General features: G+C 67.7%; 1 protein-coding gene across 1 annotated transcript in view; it reads left to right on the top strand.

The window, feature by feature from the left end:
- The window catches only part of LOC104916863 (plectin-like), a 30,244-nt gene extending 17,833 nt beyond the window's left edge, over positions 1-12,411 (top strand). The window contains exons 10-11 of the mRNA XM_085215372.1: positions 1,749-5,129; positions 5,996-12,411. Of these exons, the coding sequence (XP_085071498.1) occupies positions 1,749-5,129; positions 5,996-12,247 (9,633 nt within the window). The 3' untranslated portion in view covers positions 12,248-12,411. The remainder of the gene's footprint in view (positions 1-1,748; positions 5,130-5,995) is intronic.
- Positions 12,412-15,345: the final 2,934 nt, after the last annotated feature.

Here is a 15,345-nt window from a genome sequence, read left to right as displayed (position 1 = left end):
CACACACTCCCCAGCTGATGTCCATCCCTGCAGTGCAGGCGCTGCGATGCCGCCGCTCAGATGCCGCTTTGCTGCTGCTTTGCCATGGGGGGCTGCGCGTGTGTGGGGCGCATGCAGGGGGTAGGACCAGGATGACCCCCAGCTGCAGGTACTCACAGCCCCGCTGCTGCAAACCCCCGCCTCCCCCCCATTCATGCGCTGCACCCATGCCATCCCCATGCATGCACCCGTCTGCCCCACGACGCTCTCCTCTGCCCCAAAGGTGTGCAGCAAGGAAGGCGCCGCTGTCCCCCCCAACGCTGCTGTGCTCCCTGCAGTCCTGCTGCATCTCCTGCGCCGATCCTGTTTGCGTGGTGGGCCTGGGGAGGGCGAGGAGGCCCTGCATAGGGCTGGGCGCAGTGGGGCTCCCGCATATTCGCACAGTGATGGTCTGCATGCAGCAGTGCTGCATTGCACGGTGGTGGCGCACGTGCTGGGTGCAGCAGCGGTGCTGCTTGGTTCTGTGGTGGTGGTGTGCATGCTGGGCAGAGTCACGGTGCTGCATTGCATGGTGGTGGTGCGCATGCTGGGTGCAGCAGCGGTGCTACTCATTTCGGTGGTGGTGGTCTGCATGCTGAGCACAGCAGCAGTGCTGCATTGCACGGTGGTGGTTGCATGCCGCCTGCAGCAGTAGTGCTGCACTGCACAGTGGCAATCTCCATTTCTGTGGCAGTTGTGTGCATGCTGGGCGCAGCAGTGGTGCTGCATTGCAGTGGTGGTCTGCATGCTGGCTGCAGTGGCAGTGCTGCTTTACACGGTGGTGGTTTGCATGCTGGGCGCAGCAGCGGTGCTGCTCATTTCTATGGTGGTGTTGTGCATGCTGGGTGCAGCAGAAGTGCTGCATTGCACAGTGGTGTTCATGCTGGGCACGGCAGCAGTGCAGCTCATTTCTGTGGTGGTGCTGTGCATGCTGGACGCAGCAGCGGTGCAGCTCATTTCTGCAGTGGTGCTGTGCATGCTGGACGCAGCAGTGGTGCTGCATTGCAGAGTGGCGTTCCCACTGGGTGCAGCAGTGGTGCACCTCATCTCTGTGGTGGTGCTGTGCATGCTGGGTGCAGCAGCGGTGCAGCAGCGGTGCAGCTTATTTATGTGGTGGTTCTGTGCATGCTGGATGCAGCAGTGGTGCTGTATTGCAGAGTGGCGTTCCCGCTAGGCGCAGCAGTGGTGCAGCTCATCTCTGTGACAGCGCTGTGCATGCTGGGTGCAGCGGCGGTGCAGCAGCGGTGCAGCTTATTTCTGCGGTGGTGCTGTGCATGCTGGATGCAGCAGTGGTGCTGCATTGCAGAGTGGCGTTCCCGCTGGGCGTAGCAGTGGTGCAGCTCATTTCTGTGGCGGTGCTGTGCATGCTGGGCACAGCAGAGGTGCTGCATTGCACAGTGGTGTTCACGCTGGGCATGGCAGTGGTGCAGCTTATTTCTGCAGCGGCGCTGTGCATGCTGGGCGCAGCAGCGACGCTGCATTGCACAGTGGTGGTGGTGGTGCCGCTGACATACGCCTGCATCGCCCGCATTCCTCCCGGTGCTGCGTCGCGGTGCATGGCGGCAGTCACGTGGTCGGTGCCACGCCAGTGCCGCCGCTCAGCCAGCCCCGACGTCCGCGTGTCCGCATGCAGCGTGCCCTTTCCCGGGCGGCGCAGGCGTCCCCCGCTCCGTCGGGGCTGCAGGGCGGGCGCTGACGGCCGCGTTCTCCCGCTCCCTCTCTCCCCGCAGAAAGCGGCCGAGAAGCTGAAGGAGGAGGAGCGGCGGCGGCTGGCGGAGGTGGAGGCGCAGCTGGAGGCGCAGCGGCAGCGGGCCGAGGCGCACGCGCAGGCCAAGGCGCAGGCGGAGGCGGAGGCGCGGGAGCTGCAGCGGCTCATGCGGGAGGAGGCGACGCGGCGCGAGGCGGTGGCGGCGGACGCGGAGCAGCAGAAGCAGAACATCGAGCAGGAGCTGCGGGAGCTGCGGCGCAGCTCGGAGCGGCAGATCGAGAGCAAGGCCAAGCTGGTGGAGGAGGCGGAGCAGAGCCGCGTGCGGGTGGAGGAGGAGATCCGGCTGATCCGCCTGCAGCTGGACGGCACCGAGCGGCAGCGCGCGGGCGCCGAGGCGGAGCTGGCGGAGCTGCGGGCGCGGGCCGAGGAGGCGGAGCGGCAGAAGCGCGCGGCGCAGGAGGAGGCGGAGCGGCTGCGGCGGCAGGTGAAGGACGAGAGCCAGAAGAAGCGGCAGGCCGAGGAGGAGCTGCGGCGCAAGGTGGAGGCGGAGCGCGAGGCGGCGCGGGAGAAGCAGGCGGCCATGGCCGACCTGGAGGCGCTGCGGCTGCGGGCCGAGGAGGCGGAGCGGCGGCGGCGGAAGGCGGAGGAGGAGAAGGAGCGGCAGATCCGCGTGGCGGAGGAGGCGGCGCAGCGCAGCGCCGAGGCCGAGCTGCAGAGCAAGCGGCTGTCGCTGGCCGAGAAGGCGGAGCGGCTGGAGCGATCGCTGCGCGAGGAGCACACGGCCGTGGAGCAGCTGCAGGAGGAGGCGGAGCGGCGGCGGCGGCTGCAGGCCGAGGCGGAGGCGGCGCGCGAGGAGGCGGAGCGGGAGGCGGAGCGCTGGCGGCTGAAGGCCAACGAGGCGCTGCGGCTGCGGCTGCAGGCGGAGGAGGTGGCGCAGCAGAAGGCGCTGGCGCAGGAGGAGGCCGAGAGGCAGAAGGAGGACGCGGAGCGCGAGGCCCGGAAGCGCGCCAACGCCGAGCGCGCGGCGCTGCGGCAGAAGGAGGCGGCCGAGGAGGAGCTGGAGAAGCAGCGCGCCCTGGCCGAGGGGACGGCGCAGCAGCGGCTGTCGGCCGAGCAGGAGCTGATCCGGCTGAAGGCGCAGCTGGAGAACGGCGAGCAGCAGCGGCTGCTGCTGGAGGAGGAGCTGTGCCGGCTGAAGGACGCGGCCGGCGAGGCGGCGCGGCGGCGCGCGGAGCTGGAGGAGGAGCTGGCCAAGCTGCGCGCCGAGGTGGAGGTGCTGCTGGAGAGCAAGGCGCGCGCCGAGGAGGAGTCGCGCAGCAGCAGCGAGAAGTCCAAGCAGCGGCTGGAGGCGGAGGCGGAGCGGCTGCGCGAGCTGGCCGAGGAGGCGGCGAGGCTGCGGGCGCAGTCGGAGGAGGCGAAGCGGCAGCGGCTGCTGGCCGAGGAGGAGGCGGCGCGGCAGCGCGGCGAGGCGGAGCGCATCCTGAAGGAGAAGCTGTCGGCCGTGGCCGAGGCGTCGCGGCTGAAGGCGGAGGCCGAGATGGCTCTGACGGAGAAGGAGGCGGAGAACGAGCGGCTGCGGCGGCTGGCGGAGGACGAGGCGTTCCAGCGGCGGCTGCTGGAGGAGCAGGCGGCGCAGCACAAGCAGGACGTGGAGGAGCGCATCGCGCAGCTGAAGCGCTCGTCCGAGAACGAGCTGGAGAGGCAGCGCGCGCTGCTGGAGGACACGCTGCGCCAGCGGCGCCAGGTGGAGGAGGAGATCCTGGCCCTGAAGGGCGGCTTCGAGCGCGCCGCCGCCGGCAAGGCCGAGCTGGAGCGGGAACTGGGCCGCATCCGCGCCGAGGCCGAGGAGGCGCAGCGCAGCCGGGAGCGGGCCGAGCGCGAGGCCGAGCGGCAGCGGGCGGCGGCGGCCGAGGAGGAGGGCCGGCGGCGCGAGGCCGAGGAGCGGGCGCTGGCCATGGCGGCAGCTGAGGAGGAGGCGGCGCGGCAGAGGCGGGTGGCGCTGGAGGAGGTGGAGCGGCTGAAGGCGACGGTGGAGGAGGCGCGGCGGCAGAAGGAGGCGGCGGAGCGCGAGGCCGAGCGGCAGGTGCAGCTGGCGCGGGAGGCGGCGCAGAAGCGTGTGGCGGCCGAGGAGAAGGCGCGGCTGGCGGCCGTGCGCGAGAAGGAGCGCGAGCTGCAGGAGATGCAGCGGCAGGAGCAGAGCGCGCTGGAGCGGCTGCGGCTGGAGGCGGAGGGCGCGCGGCGGGCGGCCGAGGAGGCGGAGGCGGCGCGCGGCGGGGCCGAGGAGGACGCGCGGCTGTCGCGGCAGCGCGTGGAGGAGGCGGAGCGGCAGAAGCGGCGCGCCGAGGAGGAGGCGCAGGCGCAGGCGCGGGCGCAGGCGGAGGCGGAGGCGCTGCGGGTGGAGGCGGAGCGGGAGGCGGAGCGGCGGGCGCAGGCGGAGCGGGCGGCGCTGCGGCAGAAGGAGCTGGCGGACGCCGAGATGGAGAAGCACAAGCGGTTCGCGGAGCAGACGCTGCGGCAGAAGGCGCAGGTGGAGCAGGAGCTGGGCCGGCTGCGGCTGCAGCTGGACGAGAGCGCGCAGCAGAAGGGCGTGCTGGACGAGGAGCTGCGGCGGCTGAAGGAGGAGGCGGCGGAGGCGGCGCGGCAGCGGGCGCGGGCGGAGGAGGAGCTGCTGCGGCTGCGGGTGCAGCTGGAGGAGCTGGCGCGGCTGAAGGGGCTGGCGGAGGAGGAGAACAAGGCGCTGGCGCTGCGCGGCGAGGAGGAGGCGCGCAAGGCGCTGGCCGAGGAGGCGGAGCGGCTGCGGCTCGTGGCCGAGGAGGCGGCGCGGCTCGGCGTGGAGGCGCAGGAGGCGGCGCGGCTGCGGCAGCTGGCCGAGGACGATCTGGCGCAGCAGCGCGCGCTGGCCGAGCGCGTCCTGCGGGAGAAGATGCAGGCGGTGCAGGAGGCGGCGCGGCTGCGGGCCGAGGCCGAGGCGCTGCAGAAGCAGAAGGAGCTGGCGCAGGAGCAGGCCAAGCGGCTGCAGGAGGACCGCGAGGAGATGCGGCGGCGCCTGGCCGAGGAGACCGAGGGCTTCCAGAAGACGCTGGAGGCCGAGCGGCGGCGGCAGCTGGACGCGGCGGCCGAGGCGGAGCGGCTGAAGCTGCGCGTGGCCGAGCTGAGCGCGGCGCAGAGCGCGGCCGAGGAGGAGGCGCGGCGCTTCCGGCGGCAGGCCGAGGAGATCGGCGGGCGGCTGCACGAGACCGAGCTGGCCACGCAGGAGAAGCTGGCGCAGGTGCAGGCGCTGGAGATGCGGCGGCAGCAGAGCGACCGCGACGCCGAGAAGCTGCGCGGCGCCATCGCCGACCTCGAGCGCGAGAAGGAGGGGCTGAAGCGCGAGGCGGAGCTGCTGCAGCGGAGGGCCGAGGAGGTACTGCGCTGCGGGGCTGCGGCGGCCGCGCCCTGCGGGGCTCCCGTCATCCTCCCTCTCCTCGGGCCCCGGAGGTGGCACTGCTGCGCGGCCGCGTCCTGCCCCACGGCAGCGGGAGCCCCACGGCCGCCGCAGAGATCGCATCCTCGTGTTCTGCCTGCGCGATCGCATGCACTGCACGCATTGCATCCGTGACCCATGCAGCTCTGCCCCCTAACCCTCCCTGTTCTGCCCCCTAACTCGGCTCTGCCCCCTTCCTTAGTTCTGCCCCCTGACCCACCCGGTTCTGCTTCCTGTACCGGTTCAGCCCCCGCTTTCCCAGCCCTGCCCCCAAAGTCACCCAGTTCTGCCCCCAGTCCCAGTTCTGCCCCCAACCCACCCGGTTTGCCCCATAACTGATCCAGTTCAGCCCCCTAGCGCAGCGCAGCTCTGCCCCGTAGCGCAGTTCTGCCACCTTACCCACACGACTCTGCATCCCTAACTCAGCTCTGCCCCCAAACCTTCCCAGCTCTGCCCCCCAACCAACCCACTTCTGCCCCCACCCCCCCCAGTTCTGCCCCAAACCCACAGCCCTCAGCCCCCAGCGGGTTTCACACTCCCTCCACCCCTCCGCAGCCTTTATTTTCACCCCCCTTCCGAAGCCCACATCCTCATTTCCCCCCCCGCATTCCCCACCCGCACCCCACACCCACAATCCTACCCTCATCCCCCACTTCACCCCTACACCTGCACCCCCACCCTCACCCACACCCTCCCCCCGCATCCCCCACCCACACCCTCCACTCACACCCCCCGCCCACACCCTCACCCCTCACTCACAGCTCCCCTCCCGCCCCCCCTCTGACTGCGCTGCCCTCTCCCCGCAGATGGAGGTGGCCCAGCAGGCGCAGCTCCGCCAGGAGACGCAATCCCTGCAGGAGTCCTTCCTGCACGAGAAGGACGCGCTGCTGCAGAGGGAGAAATTCATCGAGGAGGAGAAGGCGAAGCTGGAGAAGCTCTTCCAGGACGAAGTGGACAAAGCGCAGAGCCTGAAGGCCGAGCAGGAGCGGCAGCAGCAGGAGATGGAGCAGGAGAAGCAGCAGCTGAAGGCCATGCTGGACGAAGCCAAGCGGCAGCAGGAGGAGGCGGAGGAGAGCGTCCGCCGCAAGCAGGAGGAGCTGCAGCAGCTGCAGAAGCAGCGGCAGAAGCAGGAGAAGCTGCTGGAGGAGGAGAACCGGAAGCTGCGCGAGCGGCTGCAGCAGCTGCAGGAGGAGCAGCGGAGCGCCGTGGCGCCCACGCGGGAGATGATGATCCAAACTGATGCGGCGCCGCAGCCGCACGCGGTGCCCAACGGCCGCCACGCGGTGGACGGCCCGGAGCAGAACGGAGAGCCCGAATTCGCCTTCCAGGGCATCCGGCAGAAGGTGTCGGCGCAGCAGTTGGCGGCCGCCGGCGTCCTGAGCGGCCACAGCCTGGGCCAGCTGGCCGAGGGGAAGGTCAGCGTGGAGGAGCTGGCGCGGCGCGACGACGTGCGGACGTTCCTGCAGGGCCGCAGCTGCATCGCCGGTCTGCTGACGGAGCCCGGCCGGCAGAAGATGAGCATCTACGAGGCCATGAAGAAGCGGCTGCTCGGCCCCGGCACCGCCTTGGTGCTGCTGGAGGCGCAGGCGGCCACCGGCTTCATGCTGGACCCCGTGCGCAACGCCAGGCTGTCGGTGAACGAAGCGGTGCGGGACGGGCTGGTGGGACCGGAGCTGCACAACAAGCTGCTGTCGGCCGAGCGCGCCGTCACCGGATACAAGGACCCCTACACCGGGGACAAGATCTCGCTGTTCCAGGCCATGCAGAAGGAGCTGATCGTCCGGGAGCACGGCATCCGCCTGCTGGAGGCCCAGATCGCCACCGGCGGCATCATCGACCCCGTGTACAGCCACCGCATCCCCGTGGAGGCGGCCTACAAGCGCGGGCTGTTCGACGAGGAGATGAACCGCGTCCTGTCCGACCCCAGCGACGACACCAAGGGCTTCCTGGACCCCAACACGCAGGAGAACCTCACCTACCTGCAGCTGATGGAGCGCTGCGTCACCGACCCCGAGACGGGGCTGCTGCTGCTGCCGCTCAGCAGCCAGGCGGGCGCGGAGCTGCTCTACAGCGACCAGGAGGCCAAGGACGTCTTCAAGAAGGCCACGGTGAGCGCCCCGTTCGGCAAGTTCCAAGGGAAGACGGTGAGCATCTGGGAGATCATCAACTCGGAGTACTTCACCGAGGACCAGAGGAGGGAGCTGATCCAGCAGTACCGCGGCGGCAAGGTGACGGTGGAGAAGATCATCAAGATCGTCATCACGGTGGTGGAGGAGGGCGAGAAGAAAAGGCAGATGCTCTTCGAGGGGCTGCGCGCCCCGGTGCCGGCCGCAGAGCTGCTGGAGAGCCGCATCATCGACAAGGACGTGTACAACCGGCTGCGGCAGGGCAAGGCCAGCGTGGCCAACGTGGCCCAGAGCGACGCGGTGCGGCCCTACCTGAGCGGCACGGACGCCGTCGCCGGGGTCCTGGTGGAGTCCAGCGGGGAGAGGCTGAGCTTCTACGAAGCCCAGAGGAAGAACCTGCTGAAGCCGGAGGTGGCCCTGGCTCTGCTGGAGGCGCAGGCGGCCGCCGGCTTCATCGTGGAGCCGACGAGCGGCCGGCTGTACACCGTGGACGAGGCGGTGAAGGCCGAGGTGGTGGGGCCGGAGGTCCACGAGCGGCTGCTGTCGGCGGAGAAGGCGGTGAGCGGCTACAAGGACCCCTACACCGGGCAGACCGTCTCCCTCTTCCAGGCTCTGAAGAAGGGCTTGGTCCCCACCGACGCCGGCGTGCGGCTGCTGGACGTGCAGCTCTGCACCGGCGGCATCGTCGACCCGGCGCACAGCCACCGCCTGCCGCTCGACGTCGCCTACCGGCGCGGCTGCTTGGACGCCGAGATGAAGGAGGCTCTGGAGGAGCTGCGAGCCTTCTACTGCCCCGGCAGCCAGCAGAACGTCAGCTACGCGCAGCTGCAGCAGAGCTGCCGCCGGGACGAGCGGACGGGCTTCCTCCTGCTGCCGCTGTCGGACGCCGCCATCCAGGCGCAGCAGGAGGAGATCTACACGGACGCTCAGGCCGAGGAGAGCTTCGGCAAGGCCACGGTGGAGGTGCCGGCCGGCAGCCTGCGCGGCCGCACGGTGAGCGTGTGGGAGCTGATCCACTCGGAGTACTTCAGCGAGGAGCAGCGGCGGGAGCTGCTGCGGCAGTACAAGACGGGCAAAGTGACCGTGGAGAAGATCATCAAGATCGTCATCACCATCATCGAGGAGACGGAGAGCAGGAAGCAGGAGAAGCTGAGCTTCACGGGGCTGCGGGCGCCGGTGCCGGCCAGCGAGCTGCTGGAGTCGCGCATCCTCAGCGCGGCGCAGTACCAGCAGCTGAAGGACGGCCGCGCGACGGTGAAGGAACTGGCCGAGACGGAGGCGGTGAGGCGGTTCCTGCACGGCAGCGACTGCATCGCCGGCGTCTACGTGGAGGCCACCAAGGAGAAGCTGAACATCTACGAGGCCATGAGGAGGAACCTGCTGCGGGCCAGCACCGCCGTGGTCCTCCTGGAGGCGCAGGCGGCCACCGGCTTCCTCATCGACCCGGTGAGGAACCGCAAGCTGTACGTCAACGAGGCGGTGAAGGCCGGCGTGGTGGGACCGGAGCTGCACGAGAAGCTGCTGTCGGCCGAGAAGGCCGTCACCGGCTACAAGGACCCCTACTCGGGGAACACCATCTCGCTCTTCGAGGCCATGCAGAAGGGGCTGATCGTCCGGGAGCACGGCATCCGCCTGCTGGAGGCCCAGATCGCCACCGGCGGCATCATCGACCCCGTGCACAGCCACCGCCTGCCCGTCGAGGTGGCCTACAAGCGCGGGCTGTTCGACGAGGAGATGAACCGCGTCCTGTCCGACCCCAGCGACGACACCAAGGGCTTCTTCGACCCCAACACGCACGAGAACCTCACCTACCTGCAGCTGAAGGAGCGCTGCGTCGAGGACCCCGAGACGGGGCTGCTGCTGCTGCCGCTGCGGGAGCCCGAGAAGCCGACGGTGGTGGAGACGACGCGGGTGTACACGGAGGAGGAGACGCGGAAGGTGTTCGAGGAGACGCAGGTGGACATCCCCGTGGGCAGCCGGGCCGGCTCCTCCATGTCGCTGTGGGAGATCATGCACTCGGATCTGCTGCCCGAGGAGCAGCGGCGGCAGCTGATGGAGGAGTTCCAGACGGGCCGCGTCTCCAAGGAGCGCATGATCATCATCATCATCGAGATCATCGAGCGCACCGAGATCATCCGGCAGCAGAACCTCACGTCCTACGACTACGGCCGGCGCCGCATCACGGCCGAGGACCTCTTTGAGGCCAAGGTGATCTCGCAGGACATCTACCGGCTGCTGAAGGACGGATCCAGGACCTTCCGCCAGCTACTGGAGGACGAGGCCGTCCGCAGGTGCCTCTACGGCTCGGGCTGCGTCGCCGGCATCTACGTGCCCTCCTCCAAGCAGACGCTGAGCGTCTACCAGGCGCTGAAGAAGGGGCTGGTCGGCGCCGAGGTGGCCCGCAGCCTGCTGGAGGCCCAGGCGGCCACCGGCTTCCTGGTGGACCCCGTCAAGAACGAGATGCTGACGGTGGACGAGGCCGTGCGCAAAGGCGTGGTGGGGCCCGAGATCCACGACCGCCTGCTGTCGGCCGAGAGGGCCGTCACCGGATACCGGGACCCCTACAGCGAGCAGAAGATCTCCATCTTCCAGGCCATGAAGAAGGACCTGGTGCCCAGCGAGGAGGCCCTCAAGCTCCTGGACGCCCAGCTGGCCACCGGCGGCGTCGTCGACCCGCACCTGGGCTTCCACCTGCCCCTGGAGGTGGCCTGCCACCGCGGCTTCATCAACAAGGAGACGTACGACATGCTGTCCGAGCCCAGCGAGGTGCGCAGCTTCGTGGACCCGTCCACCGACGAGAAGCTGAGCTACACGCAGCTGCTGCGGCGCTGCCGCAAGGACGAGGGCAGCGGGCTGCTGCTGCTGCCGCTGGGCGACGCGCGCCAGCTCACCTTCCGCGGGCTGCGCAAGCAGATCACCGTGGAGGAGCTGGTCCTGTCGCAGGTGATGGACGAGGCCACGGCGCAGCGGCTGCACGAGGGGCTGACGTCCATCGAGGAGGTCTCCAAGAACCTGAAGACGTTCCTGGAGGGCACCAGCTGCATCGCCGGCGTCTTCGTGGACTCCACCAAGGAGCGGCTCTCCGTCTACCAGGCCATGAAGAAGGGCATCATCCGGCCCGGCACCGCCTTCGAGCTCCTGGAGGCGCAGGCGGCCACGGGGTACGTCATCGACCCCATCAAAGGGCTGAAGCTGACGGTGGAGGAGGCCGTGCGCATGGGCATCGTGGGGCCCGAGTTCAAGGACAAGCTGCTGTCGGCCGAGCGCGCCGTCACCGGCTACAAGGACCCCTACACCGGGAAGCTCATCTCCCTCTTCCAGGCCATGAAGAAGGGGCTGATCCTGAAGGACCACGGCATCCGCCTGCTGGAGGCCCAGATCGCCACCGGCGGCATCATCGACCCCGAGGAGAGCCACCGCCTGCCCGTCGAGGTGGCCTACAAGCGCGGGCTGTTCGACGAGGAGATGAACGAGGTCCTGTCCGACCCCAGCGACGACACCAAGGGCTTCTTCGACCCCAACACGGAGGAGAACCTCACCTACCTGCAGCTGATGGAGCGCTGCGTCACCGACCCCGAGACGGGGCTGCGCCTGCTGCCGCTGAAGGAGAAGAAGCGCGAGAGGAAGACCTCGTCCAAGTCCTCGGTCCGCAAGCGCCGCGTGGTCATCGTCGACCCGGAGACGGGCAAGGAGATGTCGGTGTACGAGGCGTACCGCAAGGGCCTCATCGACCACCAGACCTACCTGGAGCTGTCGGAGCAGGAGTGCGAGTGGGAGGAGATCACCACCTCGTCCTCGGACGGCGTGGTCAAGTCCATGATCATCGACCGGCGCTCGGGCCGCCAGTACGACATCGACGACGCCATCTCCCGCGGCCTGATCGACCAGTCGGCGCTGGACCAGTACCGCTCCGGCACGCTCTCCATCACCGAGTTCGCCGACATGCTCTCCGGCAACATGAGCGGCTTCCGCTCGCGCTCGTCCTCCGTGGGCTCCTCCTCCTCCTCCTACTCGGCCAGCCCGGCCCCGCCGAGGCTGCCGGGCGCCGTCTGGACCGACCCCAGCGAGGAGACGGGGCCGGTGGCCGGCATCCTGGACACCGACACGCTGGAGAAGGTGTCCATCACCGAGGCCATGCGCCGCAACCTGGTGGACAACATCACGGGGCAGCGGCTGCTGGAGGCGCAGGCCTGCACCGGCGGCATCATCGACCCCGGCACGGGCGAGCGCTACTCGGTGGCCGACGCCGTGAGCAAGGGGCTGGTGGACAGGATCATGGTGGACCGCATCAACCTGGCGCAGAAGGCCTTCTCCGGCTTCGAGGACCCGCGCACCAAGACCAAGATGTCGGCGGCGCAGGCGCTGAAGAAGGGCTGGCTGTACTACGAGGCCGGGCAGCGCTTCCTGGAGGTGCAGTACCTGACCGGGGGGCTGATCGAGCCCGACGCCGCCGGCCGAGTCTCCCTGGACGAGGCGCTGCAGAAGGGCACCATCGACGCGCGCACGGCGCAGAAGCTGCGCGACGTCGGCACCTACGCCAAGTACCTCACGTGCCCCAAGACCAAGCTGAAGATCTCCTACAAGGACGCCATGGAGCGCAGCATGATCGAGGACGGCACCGGCCTGCGGCTGCTCGAGGCCTCGTCCCGCTCCTCCAAGGGCTACTACAGCCCCTACAACGTCAGCGGCGCCGGCTCCGCCGCCGGCTCGCGCTCCAGCTCCCGCACCGGATCGCGCTCGGGTTCGCGGCGCGGCAGCTTCGACGCCACCGGCTCCGGCTTCTCCATGACCTTCTCGTCTTCCTCCTACTCGTCCTCCAGCTTCGGGCGCAGATACGCCGCGGCCCCGCACGGTGCCGTGGAGGCGGCCGCGCTGGCGCTGGCCCTGGGGCGGGCGGCGGTGCCCGGCGTGGCGGTGCTGAGCGCGGCGTGATGCCGCCGTGCCGCCGTGCCGTGCCGCCGGCCCGTCGCCGGCCCGCTTCCCCCTTTGCCCTTTTTAAACTCGATAGCCTTCTTCCAAAGCAGTGCCTAAAAAAAGTTTAACCAAAAAGAAAGAAAGACTCCACTAATATATTAATAAACGCCATCGCCCCGACAGTGTTTGTATTGGACAGCTGACAGAAGACGCCGTGCTCCCGCTCCGCGGCGCCGGGAGCGCCCAGCACAGCCCAGCACCTGCTGGTGTCGCCCTTCGGCCCACCAGTGACCTCAGCCATCCCAGCCATCCCAGCCATCCCAGTGATCCCACTGGTGCCACCAGCAATCCCACCCATCCCAGTGATCCCACCCATCCCAGTGATCCCACCCATCCCACCATCCCAGCGATCCCACTGGTGCCACCAGCAATCCCAGCCATCCCACCAGTGATCCCACCCATCCCACCATGACCCAACCAATGATCCCACCCATCCCAGTGATCCCACCCATCCCACCCATGCCACCATCCCAGCGATCCCACTGGTGCCACCAGTGATCCCACCCATCCCACCAGCGATCCCACCCATCCCACCATAACCCAACCGATGATCCCAGTGATCCCACCCATCCCCCCATCCCAGCGATCCTATTGGTGCCACCAGCGATCCCACCCATCCCACCAGCGATCCCACCCATCCCACCATGACCCAACCGATGATCCCACCGATCCCAGTGATCCCACCCATCCCACCCATGCCACCATCCCAGCGATCCCACTGGTGCCACCAGCGATCCCAGCCATCCCAGTGATCCCACCCATCCCACCATGACCCAACCGATGATCCCACCGATCCCAGTGATCCCATCCATCCCACCCATGCCACCATCCCAGTGATCCCACTGGTGCCACCAGTGATCCCACCCATCCCACCAGTGATCCCACCCATCCCACCATGATCCAACCAATGATCCCAGTGATCCCAGTGATCCCACCCATCCCACCCATGCCACCATCCCAGCGATCCCACTGGTGCCACCAGTGATCCCACCCATCCCACCAGTGATCCCACCCATCCCACCATGACCCAACCGATGATCCCACCCATCCCAGTGATCCCATCCATCCCACCCATGCCACCATCCCAGTGATCCCACTGGTGCCACCAGTGATCCCAGCCATCCCACCAGCGATCCCACCCATCCCACCATGACCCAACCGATGATCCCACCGATCCCAGTGATCCCACCCATCCCACTCATGCCACCATCCCAGCGATCCCACTGGTGCCACAAGCGATCCCACCCATCCCAGTGATCCCACCCATCCCACCATAACCCAAACGATGATCCCAGTGATCCCACCCATCCCCCCATCCCAGCGATCCTATTGGTGCCACCAGCGATCCCAGCCATCCCACCAGTGATCCCACCCATCCCACCATGACCCAACCGATGATCCCACCCATCCCAGTGATCCCATCCATCCCACCCATGCCACCATCCCAGCGATCCCACTGGTGCCACCAGCGATCCCACCCATCCCATCAGCGATCCCACCCATCCCACCATGACCCAACCGATGATCCCAGTGATCCCACCCATCCCCCCATCCCAGCGATCCTATTGGTGCCACCAGCGATCCCAGCCATCCCACCAGTGATCCCACCCATCCCACCATGACCCAACTGATGATCCCACCGATCCCAGTGATCCCACCCATCCCACCCATGCCACCATCCCAGCGATCCCACTGGTGCCACCAGCAATCCCAGCCATCCCAGTGATCCCACCCATCACTCCCCGCGATCCCAGTGATCCCACAGACCCCACAGATACCACCAATGATCCCACTCGTGATCCCACCCCTATCACCCATCCATCCCATGACCCAGCTGATGATCCCACACATCCCGGTGATCCCACACATCCCAGTGATCCCATCCATCCCACCCATGCCACCATCCCAGTGATCTCACTGATGCCACCAGCGATCCCACCCATCACTCAGTTGATCCCACCCATCCCAGCGATCCCACAGACCCCACAGATACCACCAATGATCCCACTCCTGATCCCACCCCTATCACCCATCCATCCCATGACCCAGCTGATGATCCCACACATCCCAGTGATCCCATCCATCCCACCCATGCCACCATCCCAGTGATCCCACTGATGCCACCAGTGATCCCACCCATCACCCAGTGGATCCCACTCATCCCAGCAATCCCACAGACCCCACAGATACCACCAGTGGTCCCACTCATGATCCCACCCTTATCACCCATCCATCCCATGACCCAACCGATGATCCCACACATCCCAGTGATCCCATCCATCCCACCCATGCCACCATCCCAGTGGTCCCACTGATGCCACCAGTGATCCCACCCATCACCCAGTGGATCCCACTCATCCCACCCATCCCAGCAATCCCACAGACCCCACAGATACCACCAGTGGTCCCACTCATGATCCCACCCCTATCACCCATCCATCCCATGACTCAGCTGATGATCCCACACATCCCAGTGATCCCGTCCATCCCACCCATGCCACCATCCCAGTGATCCCACAGATACCACCAGTGATCCCACCCATCACCCAGTGGATCCCACCCATCCCAGCAATCCCACAGACCCCACAGATACCACCAGTGATCTCACTCGTGATCCCACCCCTATCACCCATCCGTCCCATGACCCAACTGATGATCCCACCCATCCCAGTGATCCCACCGATGATCCCATCCATCCCAGTGATCCCACCGATGATCCCACCCATCCCAGTGATCCCACTGATGATCCCACCCATTCCAGCAGTCCCAGTGATCCCACCGATGCCACCAGTGATCCCACTGGTGAGATGTCACCCATCGATCCCATGACACCACTGGAATCCCCGTGATCCCACCCATCATTCAATGATCCCATTCACCCCACTGATGCCAACAATGACACCATCCATGATCCCACTCACGTCACCCACCGACCCCATGACGGCACTGGTGATCCCATCCATCCCACCATCCCAATGATGTCAGTGATCCCATCCATCCCGACAATCCCACCAATCCCAGCGATGATCCCATCCATCCCAGCGGTCCCACTGATC

Source organism: Meleagris gallopavo, unplaced genomic scaffold (genome assembly GCF_905368555.1).
Source record: "Meleagris gallopavo unplaced genomic scaffold, MGAL_WU_HG_1.1 scaffold_22, whole genome shotgun sequence".
Taxonomy (NCBI): Eukaryota; Metazoa; Chordata; class Aves; order Galliformes; family Phasianidae; genus Meleagris; species Meleagris gallopavo.
The sequence above is the reverse complement of the archived record's forward strand: the minus strand, read 5'-3'. Positions and strand labels throughout refer to the sequence as shown.